The 19,322-nt window shown below is 43.3% G+C and overlaps 1 protein-coding gene across 2 annotated transcripts in view; it reads right to left on the reverse strand.

Moving 5' to 3' along the window:
* Positions 1-1,918: 1,918 nt before the first annotated feature.
* mtmr11 (myotubularin related protein 11) overlaps positions 1,919-19,322 on the reverse strand; it is a 34,682-nt gene continuing 17,278 nt past the window's right edge. For both annotated transcript variants that reach the window (XM_066645015.1, XM_066645014.1), the window contains 15 exons: positions 15,234-15,370; positions 13,554-13,623; positions 13,062-13,201; positions 12,618-12,702; positions 10,959-11,106; positions 10,146-10,233; positions 9,930-10,018; positions 9,634-9,758; positions 8,553-8,631; positions 7,233-7,303; positions 4,847-5,019; positions 4,512-4,682; positions 3,626-3,847; positions 2,806-3,096; positions 1,919-2,531 (listed from right to left, as the gene is read on the reverse strand). In XM_066645015.1, the coding sequence (XP_066501112.1) occupies positions 2,085-2,531; positions 2,806-3,096; positions 3,626-3,847; positions 4,512-4,682; positions 4,847-5,019; positions 7,233-7,303; positions 8,553-8,631; positions 9,634-9,758; positions 9,930-10,018; positions 10,146-10,233; positions 10,959-11,106; positions 12,618-12,702; positions 13,062-13,201; positions 13,554-13,623; positions 15,234-15,370 (2,336 nt within the window). In that variant the 3' untranslated portion in view covers positions 1,919-2,084. The remainder of the gene's footprint in view (positions 2,532-2,805; positions 3,097-3,625; positions 3,848-4,511; positions 4,683-4,846; positions 5,020-7,232; positions 7,304-8,552; positions 8,632-9,633; positions 9,759-9,929; positions 10,019-10,145; positions 10,234-10,958; positions 11,107-12,617; positions 12,703-13,061; positions 13,202-13,553; positions 13,624-15,233; positions 15,371-19,322) is intronic.

Below are 19,322 nucleotides of genomic sequence, written 5' to 3' on the forward strand. Positions count from 1 at the left end.
CTAGTCTAAATTCCAATCTTAAAAACAAGGTATCGGACACAGGCAGCATTATCAGAATCCACACCGAGAGTTATTGTAAAATACGTTTTAAAGGTTTAAAACTGTGGACGTCTGGTTCCTATCACCACCACTGAACAAATATAAATTTCCTCATTTACATTCCTAACAATTCCGACACTGAAAAATCAGTGAAATTCCTTTTAACGAAACCCAGGTATCACCACCGTTCCTTAAGAAAACCTCCTGTAAAAGTGTAATTAATGCTCATCCTTTAGAAATTCTGAAACTGTATCCTACTAAACACAGTTGGGAGGTGTCCTTAAGATGGTGGAAATGCACAATAAACACGTAAATACGCACTGAAACTGCATTATTTCTGACATTAGAGTACCAGTGAACACATTCCTGTATCAGAACATGGAAGAACAAATATAAAAATCATAATAAAAACAGTTCATCAAATATCCACACACATTGCAACAAAGAACAGTCTGCCGTCATCTGATTCACACACGAGTCACTCTCATCAAGACCGAACACACTACAGAGCTATCCATAAAGGTTACAGTAAGAAATAATACTTAAATATTAATTGGAAATGCAAATGAAGAAAGTTAGAAATAACTTACTACGTAAAACGATGCTTGTTTAATCTTTTAAATGCCTTTCTACGTTCATTGAATTAATACTGGATTTAAACATTAATAATAAACGCAATATATACAGCTAGCATTGTGCCCCCCTCAGGCAACAGGTACAGCTAAAAATATCCAGGATATTCCCCATTAGACGTTGTGGTCCCATAGATAGATGTTATATCTCCCTCTAGTGGAGATGAGGGGAAATCTCTTACCTCCTAATTCAGCAGCCATTTTCCTGTCTTTGTGAACTGGAAGTAAAAGTTCCCTACAGCGTTGTCAGCAGCTCCCAGCTAAAAGACAGCATTTACACGATTCAGAACAGATCTACAGCCTTTCAGACGAGGAATAAGCAAATGAACATTTGGCATTAATCAGAAGGGAGGCTTACGCTATTATAAAGCACAATGAATCCACTGCATAATCCACTGCAAGATCCGTCTCGTCCTCTCTGTATGTGCCCATTTTACTATTTACCACCAGACAATTCAAAACCTTCTACTAATCTACTTCTTTTTAGTCTTTTATTTCTTCTGTTTGTGCTCCGTGATCACCAACAAAATCAACGGAACCTTCTGAAACTAAGCTTGATATGTTGCATATATGTCTAGAATGACCTAAAGTAAAGGGCTACTATATACAAGTATAATTAAGCTTTAAGAAACCATTTGGAAAACACTGAAGAAATGCTGTGTTTTTTTTTTTCCGAATGATCTTCGTTTGCATCTCTGTGAACCAATGGTGTAAATAAGGAATACGCCATTAATCTCTGTCTACTGAATCTGTAGCACATCACTGCAGTCACGACAAATCCTGTATTTCTGACCAATAAAGACGGTCTATATATATATATTCATTAGTTAATTAATTAATTAATTTTATTTTATTCCAGATTTATAACCCCCCGGCTATATCTCCACCTTTAATGGAGATATAATATGGAGGGGGGGGGGGGGGGGTGACATGTCTAGCTTCCTCCAAGACATGTGACATTACAGCTCAGAACGCTTGGAGGAGAACACTAACTACAAATTCTGTTAAGTCGCCCTAAATCTTACTCAGTCTAAGAGGGAATGTTGGGATACACGTGGTCATTTGGAAACCTGGTTAGTGGTTGCACCGGTCGTAGAAATCCCTATGTTCCAGGTTCAACAGACAGAGATAAGGCTGAGGAATTCATTTAAGGAAACCACCTTAAGAACAAAGCACTGAAATGGCTGGCGAATGTGAAAAGTGCTATAATCTAGGACAGGGGTGCCCGGTGCTATCTGTAAAGGGCCAGTGTGGATGCGGTGCACGACTTATTCCAGTCCAACAAATCAATCACACCGGACGCCCCTGGACTAGGACGGTAAGTAGAACATGAAATATTGCTAACGGTTGGTCCACGTTGGTCCGAAATATTTGTTCACTATTTTTTTTCGGTTTTTCTTCCCTACCTACAGCTCAGTGGGTCTTGGCCCCTGCAGGCCCACTGTTCTTAGGCAGTTTGGCACTGGGGCTGGGGGTGTAGCGTTGGTTGCCCTGGGGCTCCCCCTGGTGGCCGAAGAGAAACGTGTGCTTGCTGCCACCGTCTCTGTGACGAGAGGCTGTTGGGGGACGCCCAGAAACCCGTCCAGGACTCTCCTGCTGGGATGTCCTGGATGAGGAAGACGAAGAAGAGGAAGAGGAGGAAGAGGACGAGGAGGAGGAAGAGGACGAGGAGGAGAAGAGGAAGGTGCCGTTGTTGGCGTTCTGGTTGAGGTTGGAGTCGAGGCGGCGGTGTTCGTGTCGCTTGCGGTTTGCGGGGCGTCCCGTCGAGGCCTGGGCCAGACGCTCTCGCAGGTGCTCCACCTCTGAGGCCAGACGCTCCACAGGGTGCCGCGAGTTGGAAGACATTGGATGCGTAAAAGCCTTTGGTTTCAAAAAGAAAGAAGAAACACTAACCTGTTAAGTGTGTGTATCATTTTTATATTTTCAATGGAATAAAACACACACACACACATATATCTATATATATTTTTATCTTGACCTCAACTCAACAACTTCCTCAGTCTCCTAACCACATTAATGTTCATATACTCAATGAATATAGTTATTAATATGTACTGTTACCATTTTAAAAACGATACTATTAATAATCCTAGAAAGAATCATTGCTTTATGATCATTCTCGTATTGACCGTACCTGCGCATGCAGTGCTCCTCTCAGGTAACAGTTCCTCCAGACGCGCACGCAGGGCCCCAGCAGAAGGGGGACGAGAGGCTGGTGGGGGTCCTGGAGGTCTTGCTGGGGATCTGGCTGACCGCAGGCTTTAATGAGGCGCTCCAGAGCGGGCAGGCTCTCTGAGGACGGAGCTCTGCGGTGGCTCTTTCTGTACGAACCTGATCCTCCACTTCTCCACGGCAGAAGGTTGGAGGGGCAGGAGAAAGAGCTCCGCGAGAGCAGGAACACAGAGCCCGGGACACCGTCACTTTGCTGAGAGAGAGAGAATATGAGCTACAGGCTGCAGGGATCGAGAGGCGGCTTGATTTGATGCTCTATGAACAAGGCAATGAGGTGTTATTTTCAGGCTGAGAATTTAATTAGAAGAGGGAATTCAATTTGGCACAGTTGTTTTTTTAAAGCTGGCCTGGTTTTAAAAGAACACCCTCGTCCCCTCTCTCAACTAGGACAGCCTAAAAAGACCGGATAGCCTAAAAATGTAATTAGCATTTACTGACTCAACACATGCGAAGCTGCGTTAGCTGCTGATTAATTACCCCTTCGTTTTCCGTCTCGCTTTAGCTTTTTCCCATGAGGCTGTACCTCATTCTCCACAAAACAACTCTCCAAGCTGTTCTTCTTCCTACCCTTAGAACACCTTATATCACCTCTGAAAAACTGGAAATCTCTGCAATACACCTTTACGTCCTCTACATCTTTTACTAAACAGCTAGTTTTTTCTGTAAACATTACTCTACCCCACCCCCTGGATCTAAGACCCGTGCCCCACCCTCAGCCTCACCCAGGCGGGCTCCAGGTTTGTGTTGGTGTTGAAGTTGCCGTTGAGGACGGGAGCCGGGGAGCGGGGCTGGCAGACAGGCTGGGTGAAGAGCGCTCGTCTGTGACCGCTGTACTGCAGAGACCAGTCCCACACCGGAGGGTAAGGAGGGTCCACCGGCTCCTCGGCACAGCTCCGGGGCAGCTCCCTCAGACCGTTCACAGGGGTGTAGCTCTGGGGCAGGTGCTGCGCAGAGGGTCAATAAATGGAAAATCCATTTACCAAAAGCGTACAATCAAATTCAGGAGCAAACAGCTGATGTTTGGGATAAACCTAATTCACATACGTTACCAACTTAACTCTTGTCATATCATTTTTGAAAGTTCTTTTGATGTAAGATGGAGGGAGTCAGACTGAAAGTGAGTTCACATATTTGATCTTTCTTATGGTCTTCTGGGACTCTGCTCTAAAAAAGCAAAGCTAAAAGTAGCATAAACCCATCCTGGTGCCCACTGCAGACCTGATTTTTACTTGTCGTGAGGAGATGGCTTGAGACCAGCCTCTAGAGATGAATTAGAGATGTGAGGGAGAAGCACTTCTCACTATCGAGTAAATAAATGAAATACGAATATCACTGGTTTTAGAATCGTGGCTAAATCTGTGTCTACAAAAATAAATATATCTTCATTCATTCATTCATGGGGTTTTGGACTGTTGGAGGAAACACACACTGACACAGAGAGAACACACCAAACTCCTCGCAGTGACTCAACGTGGGGATTTAACCTTTAACCTTTGGGATAATACAATTTTGGGGGTGAAAGGGTCCTGCAAATGATCCTTCATTATGAAGTTCAGGCGACGATGAGAGCTAGTGTCCCTGATCCAGTGTGTGTGTGTGTGTGTGCACCTGTGAGCGTCTGCAGCGTTCTCTCTGGCAGTTAGCGAGGAAAGTGCTGAAGAGAGGCAGGTGAAGACTGTCGTGCAGAGCCAGCAGATAGTCCTCAGTCAGCTGGAAGCGAGCGGGGAACTGAGCCCACAGCTGCCACACACAGTCCAGAAACAACAGGAAGATGGGGGCCTACCACAGGAAATACATCATACACCATTTAGCTATAAACAAATACGTGTCAGTTATGACTAAAAATAGTACTAGAGTAACCCAAGAGTAAAACAAACACCAAGTCTCAGGGTTAAATAACTGCCCTTGTAAAAACACTCAGAGGCAGACACACACACACACACCTCTTCTTTGTCACTGTCTCTGTGGTAGTTGATGCGACTGAGAAAGCGGTGTCCGGCCATGACCCACTCCTTCTGCACCAGGCCCTGAAATCCACCCACGGTCCGGCTGTGAGGGTCACACATAACCTGCACCAGGCTGGACACCACGCAGTTCATGTCCCGGTCCTCTGGCTCTGTGGGGTTAAAGCTTCGGTTACAACGTGGATAAAGCGGCTTTAATACCACCCAAAACCATTAGAATCATTCAATAAAAATAAAATCATCGGTTATATTCATCTGTTACTTATATGATATTTATATTGATTTAGTTCCATTAACTTAGAACTCAGTGCTCCATTTAAAAGACGTGTGGATCTCTGCCAAACACCAAACTCATTAAATGAGCGCCCTCTTGTGGCAGCAGTGGGCCTGTTGTGCTCGAAGCACATCTGGAAAACAGGTTTCCCACTGATGGAATGAGGGAGCTGGCTCACAAGCATCTTAAAAAGTCATTGAGTCATTTCAGCACTTATTTACTGCTAGTCAAAGCATGAATACAGAGAGCTTACTGAGATGTGAAGCTGTAGAACGGAGGAGGGAAGGCTTTGGAGAAAGTGAGTAAGAAGGACGTCAACATTTATAAAGGCCTTTTTCAGTAAGCAATAGTCTTAACAGATCCTTACGCCAGAGAATGTGTAACAACATTGTAACGGTTTTACAGAAGTTGGTATAGGTTAATGCCGTGTCATGAAAAAGCTTATGTAGGTGTCACGTATCCTCAATAACGAACTTGTAATGTAAACTGACATAATACATTTAATACATTTGTTCATTCATTCATTCATTGTCTGTAAGCGCTTATCCAGTTCACACACTCACACATTCATTCACACACTCACACCTACGGACACTTTTGAGTCGCCAATCCACCTACCAACGTGTGTTTTTGGACTGTGGGAGGAAACCGGAGCACCCGGAGAAATCCTCACAGACAGTCACCCGGAGGAAACCCACGCAGACACGGAGAACACACCACACTCCTCACAGACAGTCACCCGGAGGAAACCCACACAGACACAGGGAGAACACACCACACTCCTCACAGACAGTCACCCGGAGGAAACCCATGCAGACACAGGGAGAACACACCACACTCCTCACAGACAGTCACCCGGAGGAAACCCACGCAGACACAGGGAGAACACACCACACTCCTCACAGACAGTCACCCGGAGGAAACCCATGCAGACACAGGGAGAACACACCACACTCCTCACAGACAGTCACCCGGAGGAAACCCACGCAGACACAGGGAGAACACACCACACTCCTCACAGACAGTCACCTGGAGGAAACCCACGCAGACACAGGGAGAACACACCACACTCCTCACAGACAGTCACCCGGAGGAAACCCACGCAGACACAGGGAGAACACACCACACTCCTCACAGACAGTCACCCGGAGGAAACCCACGCAGACACAGGGAGAACACACCATACTCCTCACAGACAGTCACCCGGAGGAAACCCACGCAGACACAGGGAGAACACACCACACTCCTCACAGACAGTCACCCGGAGGAAACCCATGCAGACACAGGGAGAACACACCACACTCCTCACAGACAGTCACCCGGAGGAAACCCACGCGGACACAAGGAGAACACACCACACTCCTCATAGACAGTCACCCGGAGCGGAACTCGAACCCACAACCTCCAGGTCCCTGGAGCTGTGTGACTGTGACACTAACCTGCTGCGCCATTGTGCCGCCCTGCATTTAATACAGATCTGGAAAGCTCCAGGATGGTCGTACTGATCGTACTTCATCACTACAGGGGAGCAACAGTTGCTCATCAGGCAGGGTCACTATCACAAATCTCCAGGATCCTGAGTGGGGTGGGTTCAGACCCCGCCTTGGGTCACTGTCTGTGTGGAGTGTGGTGTGTTGTCCCTTTGTCCGTGTGGGTCCACCAATATGAGTGGGTGAAACGGTCCACAGGTGTGAGTATGTGAGGAACTGTGTGTGTGTGTGTGTGATGCCCTGTGTTAGACTGGTGCCCTGTCCACTGTGTTCCCTCTTTGTGTAAAACTGGTGTGTTCCTTCTAAGGTCTGACTCTTTTCATCAGCTTGCAGAATATGAATTAATTATATATTAATATATTAATAAAACACTACAAATACTGGAATAATACTCCCAGGATATTTACAACCATGAAATGTATGCTGCTTCTATGTAGGATTTGCACACTTCTCCACTTCTTTTTCTGAGCGCTAGTTTCTTACCAGCTGCGCATCCATTAAGATCCCTTCCTTTGAATTTGTCCTTTAATCCCTCTATGGTTCACTTGAATTTTGATGTCTCTAGGAGTTAAAATGATTTCATTAGACACCAGGGACTCACCTTGCAGCACAACAGTCAGGTGGCCTCTTCGGAGCAAGCATGCAACTTCTGCAGCTTTTCTCAGACAGCATCTAATCACACACACACACACACACACACACACACACACACACGAGTCCATTCAACGTTTCCTCTTTGTTATTTTACTCTAAACATCATCAGTGGCCGGCAGCTAATAATGACCCCACTCGGTCAACCACCAACTCTTTCCTCATGCAAACACCTGCTTAGAAGTTTACCACAAGGAATGAATCAGAAAGAAGCTTTATATCTGTTAAATTTACCCAGCCTCCTGAGTGAACGAGTGGGCTGCTGAATGGTTTATTCAAATTGCCCTTGAGTAACACGATTAGTGGTTTATGGGAAGTGCATATCATGAGTCATCTGGGTCTCTTTAACTCATTTAGTGATTTGTGTTAATAAACAGAAGACAAATACATTACTTCGGGGAAATTATGTTTCATAGTGTTTCCTGGAAAACGCATTAGTTTGACTGCTGCAAAGGCGCTTGTACAGTCTGAATGTGCATCATTTCCTCACAAATAAAACTAGTTAAATATAGATTCTGCAGACAGTTGATATCATCTTAGAATTGAATACCACTCAGTTCCAAAATTGAACACATTTCTGCAGACTTTGGTCAAAATACCACAAGGATCAAACACTTCAGGTTTGAGCACCTGTTTCTTGAAATGATACTGAGCTGCTCGCTATTTACCCCACGACCCTGAGCGCGCAGGAGTGGTAGCAAAGTGTAGAAGCTGTGATTTTTTTAGCCGCTTTCGCTCTGTTCTCTTTATTCTCCATTCTTACTTCCTCAGTTTTTACTCAGTGCTCTTATTTCCCTGCACTTTGCGTGTCCAGCGCTGTGATTGGAGAAATGCAGATGAGGAGGCTGGACATCTCAATGGTGCCTGCCCTTTACATAAAATGCAGCACAAAATCAGAATGTCTCATTTTATTCTATGTTTACTGACTTGGGCAGCCCACAGGAAACAGACTGGGTGGTCTAATTTCACATCCCCAATTATTTATTATAATTATTTCTATTTTTTTTTCATAATATGCCCTTTTAAAGCATTTAACAGGCACTTTTACCATACCATTGAAATAAGACACAGAGGAACAATGAACAGAGGAACACCCTGGTTGTTTAATCTCTATAGAAAGGGATGTGGTGGAACTGCAGCACCAGAACCCAAGGTCCCGACTCTCAATATCAATTACCCTTGTGGTATTATCCATGTGGAAATGATATACAAGATATACAATTGTTTTTCAGTTTAGTAAACAAAGGCCGAGAATCTTCTGTGTTTCTACCTGATGTAGTCCAGCCAGTGTGTTCCCTCCAGAGTGGAAAGCCACTTGTCATCTGGCACGGACACCGATGACGAAATGTCTGCAGGGCAGCAGGGGAAAGAAGAAGAAAAAAAACAATCTACTGAACCACTGATGGACGACTGATGTGGGAAATTCTCCACATTCACAGTTTTGTTTAAACGACCACAACAATAAGAGCCGGCCTTCTAAAATCGCAAGGCAGAGCAGTAGCGTGTGAAGAGGGATGTTAGGACACGCCCCCTGCTGGAGGCAAATGAGCTCACACAGCTTTGAGAAATTTAGCCAGCGTGTGCTAAACCGCTAGCGAGGCTAAAAACAATGAAAATAACAAAAGACTTGTTTTTGTGTCCCAGCAACAAGCCACATGTGGCATATTCATAGCTATGGTTAGTTCTACATATAAAGCATTTGAAAAAATATAATAGATATTCAAATCTGGGTTCCGTCATGTCTGTCTACAGTATTTTAAAACAGCTAAAAATGGCTAGTGTTTGACGTCAAGCCCACTGACCTCTAATGTTAATTTAGCCGTGCACATTTCTTTTAGAAAGCGGTGTCTGTGTGCATAACACCCAAGTACTAAACTATAAATACTATACTGAGAAATGTGACCAAGCTAAGGATTGGCCAAGGTGCTTTGTACAAGACTTAAGAAGCAGCACCTTTACAAACTGACAGTGATACAAAGTTTGAGCTCAACATGCTTAAAGAACACTAATAGACTATTGTGAACTACATTTCTACAGTCTTTTATCATACGTCTGTGTTTATCCAGCTCTAACACTTCAATACAATTCTTAGAAAACTATGAGGAGAATTAAGAAACCAAAAAAAAAACATCGTTGAGCTGGGAACACTGATAAATAACATTTTAAGGTCTTAAGTACTATGTTAAGTAAGGTTTTGAAAACACACAAGTTCTTAGGGTCCTGAGTATTTATCTTCCTGTTCCAACACACACACACACACACACACGTTTCCTCAGTAAATGTCCATTAATAAGCTGGATCATGTGTGTTAGAGCGGGGAAAGACATGAGCAGAATAGTCTCAGCACTGACCCCCAAGGCACAGGGCTCGCAGTCGTGTGTGTGCGAGCTGCACATCTGCAGCCGATGGCATCTCTTCTCCGAGATCCACCACCACACACTGCGCCTGTCCACCGAACAGAATCAGCTCCAGGTTCCTGCACAACAACAACGACAGTAGCAGTAAGAATCGGCAGGTACCTCACTATTTCATTAGATTTTAACAGCCGTTTTTAGGGCAATTTATAACTGACTTCACTTTTTTGGAATTATATATTGTATTATTGTCTGGTCAATACTCAGAAGGCACGTTTAAAAAGTCTGCTCACCTGATATCGTCCTTCTCGTGGTAAATGTTGTTCTGGAAGCTGGCCATTCGCAGCAGGTCACTGCCGCAGGGATGACGCCAACACCAACGCTACAGGAGGAGAAGCTCAGATGAATCACAGGAAAACCCTACACACAACTGGTGCAGATGAGAAGCCAGATGTGTTGGAATGATGGAAACAGCTGGCACTAACAAACGCCAAATTATTTGGACTCACAGGGATGCGTCCCTCGTTGAAATGGGCGAATGTTTTCTTCAGCTCTGTGTCCAGGACTTTCTGAGGAACCACGTTAAACCTCGAAAGGCTAGAGAGAAGACGACGAAGAAAAATCAAATCTACTGTGAAAATTAGCAAGAAAGGATAGAGGATTTTAGGAGGATTAAACTGGGACTTCAATACGAGGGCTGTAATATCCCACTTCAACTAAAACAATCGTGTCAATGTGCAACTTCCGCAGATATGAGGTTAAATCAATATGCCAGGACTTTTATTGTGTATTTTTAACTGGATACAAAATAAAAGCAGCAGCAACTGATGATAATAGCTTCCCCTTCACACAGGCTCCATAAGCATCTAGACTTCCTTATGCTACATTTCTCACCTGACACTAATGCTGCCTCATATTGATTTATTATAAAAATACAAAACACATGTTAATATATTAGATTTTGAAAAATGACAGGTTATAAAAACACATTCTTCACACAGGCCATGGCCAGCTGCATTGGATGTAGCCCACAGTGTGAATACCTCTGGTCCAAGTTGTTGAACTAAGGATGAACTAGGGCCAGACAGATATAACAGTTTATCTCATATTTACCATCATTTTATAGGAAATATCTCAAAAACGCACTAAATGTATTGAAAACAAAATGTGATTTCAATTGTTTCATGACCCGGTCACAGAAGAGACCTCAACGGCCGACTGCCTCATCATTCTGTTTTACGTATGTCATGTCGAGGTGCTTTGGCTGCGTAAACAGAACCCAGAGCACCTCTGACCTGGCTGACGGGGAAAAGTGCAGATACCTGGTGGACATTTCAAAGCGATCGTTGACGGAGCTGGCCCTCCAGCCAGTCGCCCCAGTCCTTTCCAGCTCCTGCTCCCAGTCGGCCGAGCTCTCAAACCAGTTCATGCCAGGGTCCCGCCGTCGGTTACTCAAGAACTGCTTCATTTCTGTGCAAAACATCAGCAGAGATTCAGGATGCAGCAGACCAATCCGTGATGGAGATTAGGGGAAATGTTTACTTACGACTTAAACTCAACACTTTATAGTGCCCTTCAGCAGTAGATTTGAATCTGGATTTGAATCCAGATACTTGAACTGTATTTTGGAATCTTTGATAGTTAAAGCCTGGATACAAGAGCCATTCTAAAAATCATTCTGACAGATTGCAGTACCCAACAGGAAGCATAGGGGGCAATATAGCTTCTATATTTGGGTAACTGTTGCCCCATAAAATGAGAAATTGCTCATCAAGCATTCAGTATTTATTTATTTTTTAAATCAATTGATATTTTTATTTGATTCAGAAGCCAGACACTATCTCACCTCTACACAGACTAAGGAAAAGTGAAAGGCATCAACATTTCATTAGTCTCTTAATCGAATAACAGTTTGAAAACTAATCTATTTAAAAATAATTTGTTTCAGCTTTAACTCAGCTCAGAAAGCTTGGACCTGCTCCACTGGCACAATCAACAGAGCCGTGAAATCAATTTGTTTGCTGTAGCGCTGATATGAAGGCCATGAACATGAAAAGAGCTTGACAGCTTTGAGCCAGAGCCAGGAGGTGGCTCAGGTCAGGTTTCTTTCCATTATTCATCTGGCTGTCGGGCACTTTTTCCCTTTGAGCTGCACGGCTTGGTTCACGTTTCTTCATATGATTTAATTTGAATACCAAATCTGAGCGTTCACACAACACAGAGTTCAAAGTGTACCAGCTTTTATCTCTCATCTACACACAGCACTGTTCTATTCTGACTGCTCTGAAGGAAGCTGAAGACTCACAGGGCTCAAAGTGTTATAACAACAGAGGAATTCACCACCCCCTGCCTCTCCAATTAAAAATGACTCTGTGTAAACAGCAGCCTACCAACGTGACTAATGCCTCAGAGATGATGATGAGAAGTGGACTTTGTATGAGGCCTTACAAAAGAATAATACAATTTGAGAATATTTTGGACGTTGATAGATAGTTAAAAAGGGTAGGAGAAATAAGCCAGAGCTTCAGCCTACACCTTTTCAGTTACTATTATCATTCATTCATTATCTGTAAGCGCTTATCCAGTTCAGGGTCGCGGTGGGTCCAGAGCCTACCTGGAATCATTGGGCGCAAGGCGGGAATACACCCTGGAGGGGGCGCCAGTCCTTTACAGGGCAACACACACACATTCACTCACACACTCACACCTACGGACGAGTTGCCAATCCACCTACCAACGTGTGGTTTTTTTTTTTGGACTGTGGGAGGAAACCGGAGCACCCGGAGGAAATCCACGCGGACACTGGGAGAACACACCAACTCCTCACAGACAGTCACCTGGAGCTGGAATCGAACCCACAACCTCCAGGCCCCTGGAGCTGTGTGACTGCGACACTAGTTACTATTATTATTATTATATATATATTTTCTTCTCTCTGCTGAGTGGAAAATCCAATAAGGACTTCTGCAATATTCACTCACCAATACTCCCCAACGCTGCGTTCTGGAAGGACAGGATAGTTTCAGGCTTCAGTGGCTGGTATGTCTTGGCAATGGTGTATGTAATCTGCAAAGGAATGAAGTTGAGTCTGAAGCAGTCTTCACTGTGACAATGAAAATCTGACACAATACCCCCTCAGCTCCAATAAAATCATAAATTTGTTAAGGTCACGCAGTCTTAATGTGTCAATGTAGTTAAGGACGTAGTATGAATTTCTCTACACCAGTGGTTCTTAACTCTTTAACAAAGTTTCAAAAATGCAACCCATACAGAGTGATACACACAACCTCTGTGTTAATCTAATACAAAGCATGTGTAGCAGCTTGTGATGATTTTATCCATTAAGTGGGTCAAGACCCCCAGGTTAAGAGCCCTGCTCTTCTCTATAAAAACAGCAAAACTTCACTGTGTTCACAAGCACAAACCTCCACGGCCTGTGTATCAGGAGTCAGACGGTCAAACAGAAAGCACAGCACCCTAAGGTCTCTGCAGTACAGCACCAGCTCCTCGGGGGTGAACTTTAGAGAGGAGTTAGGGGTCACCTGTTTGGTCCGGGATGGTCCCACTGAAACAGAGAACACACACGTTCTTAAAAATCAAAGTCTGTAAAGGGTTTTTTGGAGCCATGCCACAGAAGATTCAGTAGAATTAGTTTTAACTTTTCAATTAACTTCTTATTTAGCAATGCTTTGACTTTTCAGTTGTTCACTAAGGACAGCGATGAAATTATTGTTAGAATTATTATATGCTAAAGTTACAGTAGATAATGGATTGTGTAAACTCATTGTTGCTGATACTATCAAGCAACATATTTATTATTCGAGCCTTAGTTATCAAACCTGAACCTCAATGTCTGATCATTTCAAATCCGTAAAAATATATCATATAGGTACAACAGACGTAGGCCTCCATCTTACCCGCCACCACCTTCTCGATGGAGGCAAGTGCCACGTCATGGTCTCCGAGAAGCAGTGGATCAGCATTGTCCTAAATCAAGAGGAAAAAGGAAAGAGTTCAGTTTCTGGCGGCAACAGCTATGCAAAGTAGAAGTCAGTTGATAATTCATCTTCAGAGCTACTGTCTGAGCCGGATAATAAACCAGACACATGAGAGAGGCTTGGCAGTGAGAAATATGGATACTGGGAACACTGTGAGCTATTAGAGAGACAGATGATTCTCCTCCACCTGGTTAATAAATGACAGTGCACAGGGCTCGACCTACTTTGCTCAGGAACCTACTGAGCGCCTGTTGGCTTTGAGAAGAATAATAAACTCTAAAATGAAGCAAAGCTGCAGCAAAGAACCTAATTTACACAATTACTATGCACTAATTACTATGGCTCCTGTAGCAGGTATTTTGATCATGTATATCCAGTGCAAAATAAACAAACAAAAAATATATTTTTATTTATCACCTTTCTTCTAATAAATAATGCATTACAAAATTAATTTTACTGATTAAATTTTTGCCTGAGAAATATAGGAATATTTTAATTTATCATATTGTCTCAAAACAGGGTGAGTGTGTGAGTGACTGGGTGAGTGTGTGAAACTATCCACAGGTGAGTGTGTGTGAGTGACAGGGTGAGTGTGTGAAACTGTCCACAGGTGAGTGTGTGAGTGACAGGGTGAGTGTGTGTGAGTGACAGGGTGAGTGTTTGAAACTGTCCACAGGTGAGAGTGTGTGAGTGACAGGGTGAGTGTGTGTGAGTGACAGGGTGAGTGTGTGAAACTGTCCACATGTGAGAGTGTGTGAGTGACAGGGTGAGTGTGTGTGAGTGACAGGGTGAGTGTGTGAAACTGTCCACAGGTGAGAGTGTGTGAGTGGGGCAGGGTGAGTGTGTGAAACTGTCCACAGGTGAGAGTGTGTGAGTGACAGGGTGAGTGTGTGAAACTGTCCACAGGTGTGAGTGTGTGAGTGACAGGGTGAGTGTGTGAAACTGTCCACAGGTGTGAGTGTGTGAGTGACAGGGTGAGTGTGTGAAACTGTCCACATGTGAGAGTGTGTGAGTGACAGGGTGAGTGTGTGTGAGTGACAGGGTGAGTGTGTGAAACTGTCCACAGGTGAGAGTGTGTGAGTGGGGCAGGGTGAGTGTGTGAAACTGTCCACAGGTGAGAGTGTGTTAGTGACAGGGTGAGTGTGTGAAACTGTCCACAGGTGTGAGTGTGTGAGTGACAGGGTGAGTGTGTGAAACTGTCCACAGGTGTGAGTGTGTGAGACTGTCCACAGGTGTGTGTGTGTGAGTGACAGGGTGAGTGTGTGAAACTGTCCACAGGTGAATGTGTGTGAGTGACAGGGTGAGTGTGAAACTGTCCACAGGTGTGAATGTGTGAGTGACAGGGTGAGTGTGTGAAACTGTCCACAGGTGTGAACGTGTGAGTGACAGGGTGAGTGTGTGAAACTGTCCACAGGTGTGTGTGTGTGTGTGTGAGTGACAGGGTGAGTGTGTGAAACTGTTCACAGGTGTGAGTGTGTGAGTGACAGGGTGAGTGTGTGAAACTGTCCACAGGTGTGAATGAAGTATCTGACTATCTGGTTAGCTCAAAGATTCATACCCCTATCTTTACATTGTCCACTGTGTGTGTACCCTACTTACATCTGACCTCGGACTGTCCTGTGGTACAAAGGCTACTCTGAAATGGGTGCAGAACAAAGTGCCAGACAGCCAGCCTCCTCCTTCCTTTGGAGACAGCTTCTTCCTCACCAGGATGGCTCTCTGTAGGACACACTCCCCTGAAAACACACAAAGAAAAACATCACTCAAAAACCAAATTAAATGAATAAAATATCTTAAATATACTTTACATGAGTTTACAAATGTAGTGCACTACAATTCAGAAATGTCCAATGAAAACAGAGAAGTAGATGAGTGTAGTCAATATAGTGTCAGGCCTGTACTATAGGAGCTGGATGTAGTAGTCAGATCTGTACTACGTTGAGAGAATTTGATGCCATTCTACTACGAAAACATGTGTGAGATCAGGTGCTGATGTTGAATAACTAGTTTTGTATTGGAAATTGCATTGTCACTTCAGAGAAAGCAGTTCTTCTGATTCACATCCTAATGCTGAGGAGCTTATGACCCCTCTAGCTGATGCTTGGCATTGGGCGTAGTGACTGAAGGATCTAAAATCTAAATGTCCATACCTTTTAGAATTATACAACCATAGTAACTAAAGAAGCCTAATACGCTGAAATGTTTAACTTTACCCAGATAAACAACTTTACAGCTTTATTTTAAATGTTTAAGTGCGGGATTAAGCTCAAAGTTGGGGTTAACTCAGCAGCCAAGGCACTAAATGCAAAAACAGAGTGTTTATTCTGAGGGTTCCTGTGCTGCTTTGTGCTTCCTGTGGGAGTTCGACACGGGGGCCACACATTTTCATCTTGGAGGCTTTCATCTGCAGCTCAGACAAATAGCTGAGGATACACCGCTCGCACACAGCTGTGTGAGATTACAGTGCACTGCTCTGCATGTAAACAGCATCAGCACACACACACACACCTTAAACCTGTGTGCACAGTCAGTTGTGCTGAGATGAATAGCAAAAAACACTTTATGAAACATAATATGAAACATGGCAACAGCTGCATTTTCCGTATTGTGCAGAGGCTTAGGAGCTATCCCGCCCCCTCTACTGATTACCTCCAATCACGAGGCTGGACACAAGTTACGTGAGAGCACAAAGGCAAGGTTAAAAGTAGCAAAACATAAGCAATGAACAAACAGAAACAAAAAAATACTGAGGAAAATTCAATAAAAATGAGAACGCAAAAGAAAGAAAACTAAGCAAAAACAGCTAAAATCCAGAGCTTCTGCTCCTCATTGCTGTGAGCTTGGGTTGTGGTGAACAGCGAGTGACTCATTATCATTTCAATGAACAGGTACTCAAACTGACCGTCCTAAACAGGGCTGTTTAGACCAGGGGGCGAATGCGGCAGTGGGGTTTGATCCTTGTTATTTGCAGGTGTGTTTGTGCAAGTGAGTACAAAAGAAAGGATGTGCATAAACAAATATGAGCTCAGACAGTGACTAAACACAAGTCTAGTCCAGTGGTGAAGCAGTAGGTTCTTCAGACTGACAGAAACACACCAGTGGGAAAACACAAACCATTTTCATTACGTTTTCAAAACTAAATTACCTCTAAAAGCTGGAAATCTGGGCTCAATCAAAGACTTCACGGCCAAAACAAGAAAATAAGCACTGTGTGGATGGAAAGATTGGTGCCCCAAATCTGGCCCAAAGAACAAACAAATGCTTCAAAGCATTCGCTGGTTATACACGGCGGTTAGATGTGACAGACAGAAAGACTGTAATGCTGTTTGTGTGAAACCATACAGCGCTGAATAAAACAGTAATGAGAACGAGTTGGGAGTAAGAATTTAATCTGGACAAACAGGGCTATAATCATCTGCCAATAAAACTGGGCATCAGTCTCCAGTCAGTCATCTACACAGAATGGGTTTGGTTAGCTTAATTACGCTTGCGGTCAGTGCAGTGCCTCCAAAATACGATCCTTACTGGGAAATCTCACCACTAGTACGGTTGTACAGGTATGTGCTGTTTAACATTCATAATAAGTTCTGCAAAAACCAGACAGTAAACAAAATGGAGGCTGTTGGGATAATTACCATAGTTGTTTAGCCTTGTCGTTTTAGCGTACTCTACCACAGTGTATGATACATTAAGAAGTGCTGTACAGTGTCTTTGTGGACAGCGCTACCTACTGTCTGGTTGACTGTTTTTGGGGATTTTTGTGGCCTTTTTCTGGAAAAAGTATAATAATAATAATAGTATAATTGTTATTTAAAAAAAAATCAAGCATTACTTTTTAGTTAAAATATCTTTGTTCTTTTACATTTCTAGTTTTGAGGAGTTTGTAAGTATATTATAATAAAACAATTCTGGAAGCCGAGTTAAATGCTAAATTCCACCAAAGTCTGACAGATAACAGCACCTCATACAGTATCAGAAACCACAAACCATGTCTAGAAAAGCTTACTCAACAAATCTATGTGGCTTAATATTTAGCAGTTTGCAAGATGCTAATTAGCGTGCACAAGCAATAGCAAAATTAGCTCCATAGCTAACATTGGAGTCTCTAACATTCCTCAGACATTCTTGTCTCAGTCACTAAATCTGTGGTAAAGGGAACAATTTTTCACTAATTTATTTGTAACTTTGTGGTTGTTCTGACAGGAAACTGAATAATATTTAGCTACCATGAATGTCTCACACTAATCCTAACATGTACATTAAATCTAAATTCAATTTAGCAAAAGAAAAGTAATCTTCAAATGCTAATACATTAGCATTAGCACAGTTGAGAACCAAGCTTCACCTCAGAGTTTAATCTTTGAGTATTTGTACATGATCTACTCGGGGGCCATTCAAATAATATGGGACCAGCTTTATAATCATTTTTAGCTCCCACCCGCTGAAGTCAGATGAAACAGATAATGCTTCCTGTTTTCAACACAACACATGCATCACCTAAAAAAAAAAAAAGCTTCTACATGTAGTTTCATTTCTAAAGTGGAGCACAGAGTAAAAAAAACTCATATCAGTACATCACTAACATGCGCAACAATGGCTTGCTTGGTGAATGTTCCCTTGAAGCTCTTGCCTCTCGAGGGTGTAGAGGAGCTCAGACATTCCTCAGGCGTCCCGGGACACAGATGTGAGGTCAGGCGGAGGAAATGAGGAAGGCCAAGGAGAAACTGACCACTAAAGCTTTTACTGGGTCCAGTTCCTCTCAGCAGGAATGTTCAGGATCACGACTGTGTTTTGCTGTCTCACAGTTTCCAACCCACTAAGGAAAGTCTTGCTGAAATATTCCATCCTAAATGAGCTTGGTTTATTTTAGTTATGTTTATAGAAGCCTGGGTCAGTCTCTCAATTACAGAGTTATCCAGTCAACAGAGTCAATCAGCGATGAATGGTCAGATATATGAAGTGGGGATGATTGGACAGCGATATTCAACAGGGTAAACCAATATATATATAATTATATATATATATAAATAAGCTATTTTTTGACTTTGCAAAAACAAACCACTTAGAAAACCCTATGTTGGAAACCACACGCGTGTCTGAGGTGACTTCAGAAGGTTAAGTAAAGTGTATCACAGTGTTGTAATTACAAACAAAGCATATCATAAAAATGAAAAACAAACAAAAAAAGCCAGAATGAGGCTCATAAAAATGTCCCTTCCCTCTTCCCCTATTGGTCAGATTTGGAATTTGGACTTTATTTATTGTGAAACAGCTCCCTGGTCTGGCAGCGTGTCCTGCAGCGCTGTTACTGTTTTATCGGAGCAGCCTGTGAGTTATTCAAGCTTTGTTGATGTAAATCACATGCTGGACATACATTTATGTTTGTTTTCGTCCATGTTTGAGTGTGTGTAGCGTGCTGTCGTTGAGCTCTGTGGCAGAGGAAGCCAGACTCGGCTCTTCTGAGGAGGAACTGTTTACTTAGCTTTTACAGCAGGAGCTTCTCATCTGCTGAATATTCTCTGAATATCATAAGGAGGAAGAGGGAAAAGGAAGACACAAGTCTGACATTTTCTGAGTGTAGCTCTCAACATCGAGGGCTAGCAAACTGTGTGTGAGTCCATTGACACCTTTGGGTTTCAGCACAGGAAGGAAATTATAGCATATGAGGTGAAACCACAGAATACCTAA

This window comes from Hoplias malabaricus, chromosome 1, assembly GCF_029633855.1.
Source record: "Hoplias malabaricus isolate fHopMal1 chromosome 1, fHopMal1.hap1, whole genome shotgun sequence".
NCBI lineage: Eukaryota > Metazoa > Chordata > Actinopteri > Characiformes > Erythrinidae > Hoplias > Hoplias malabaricus.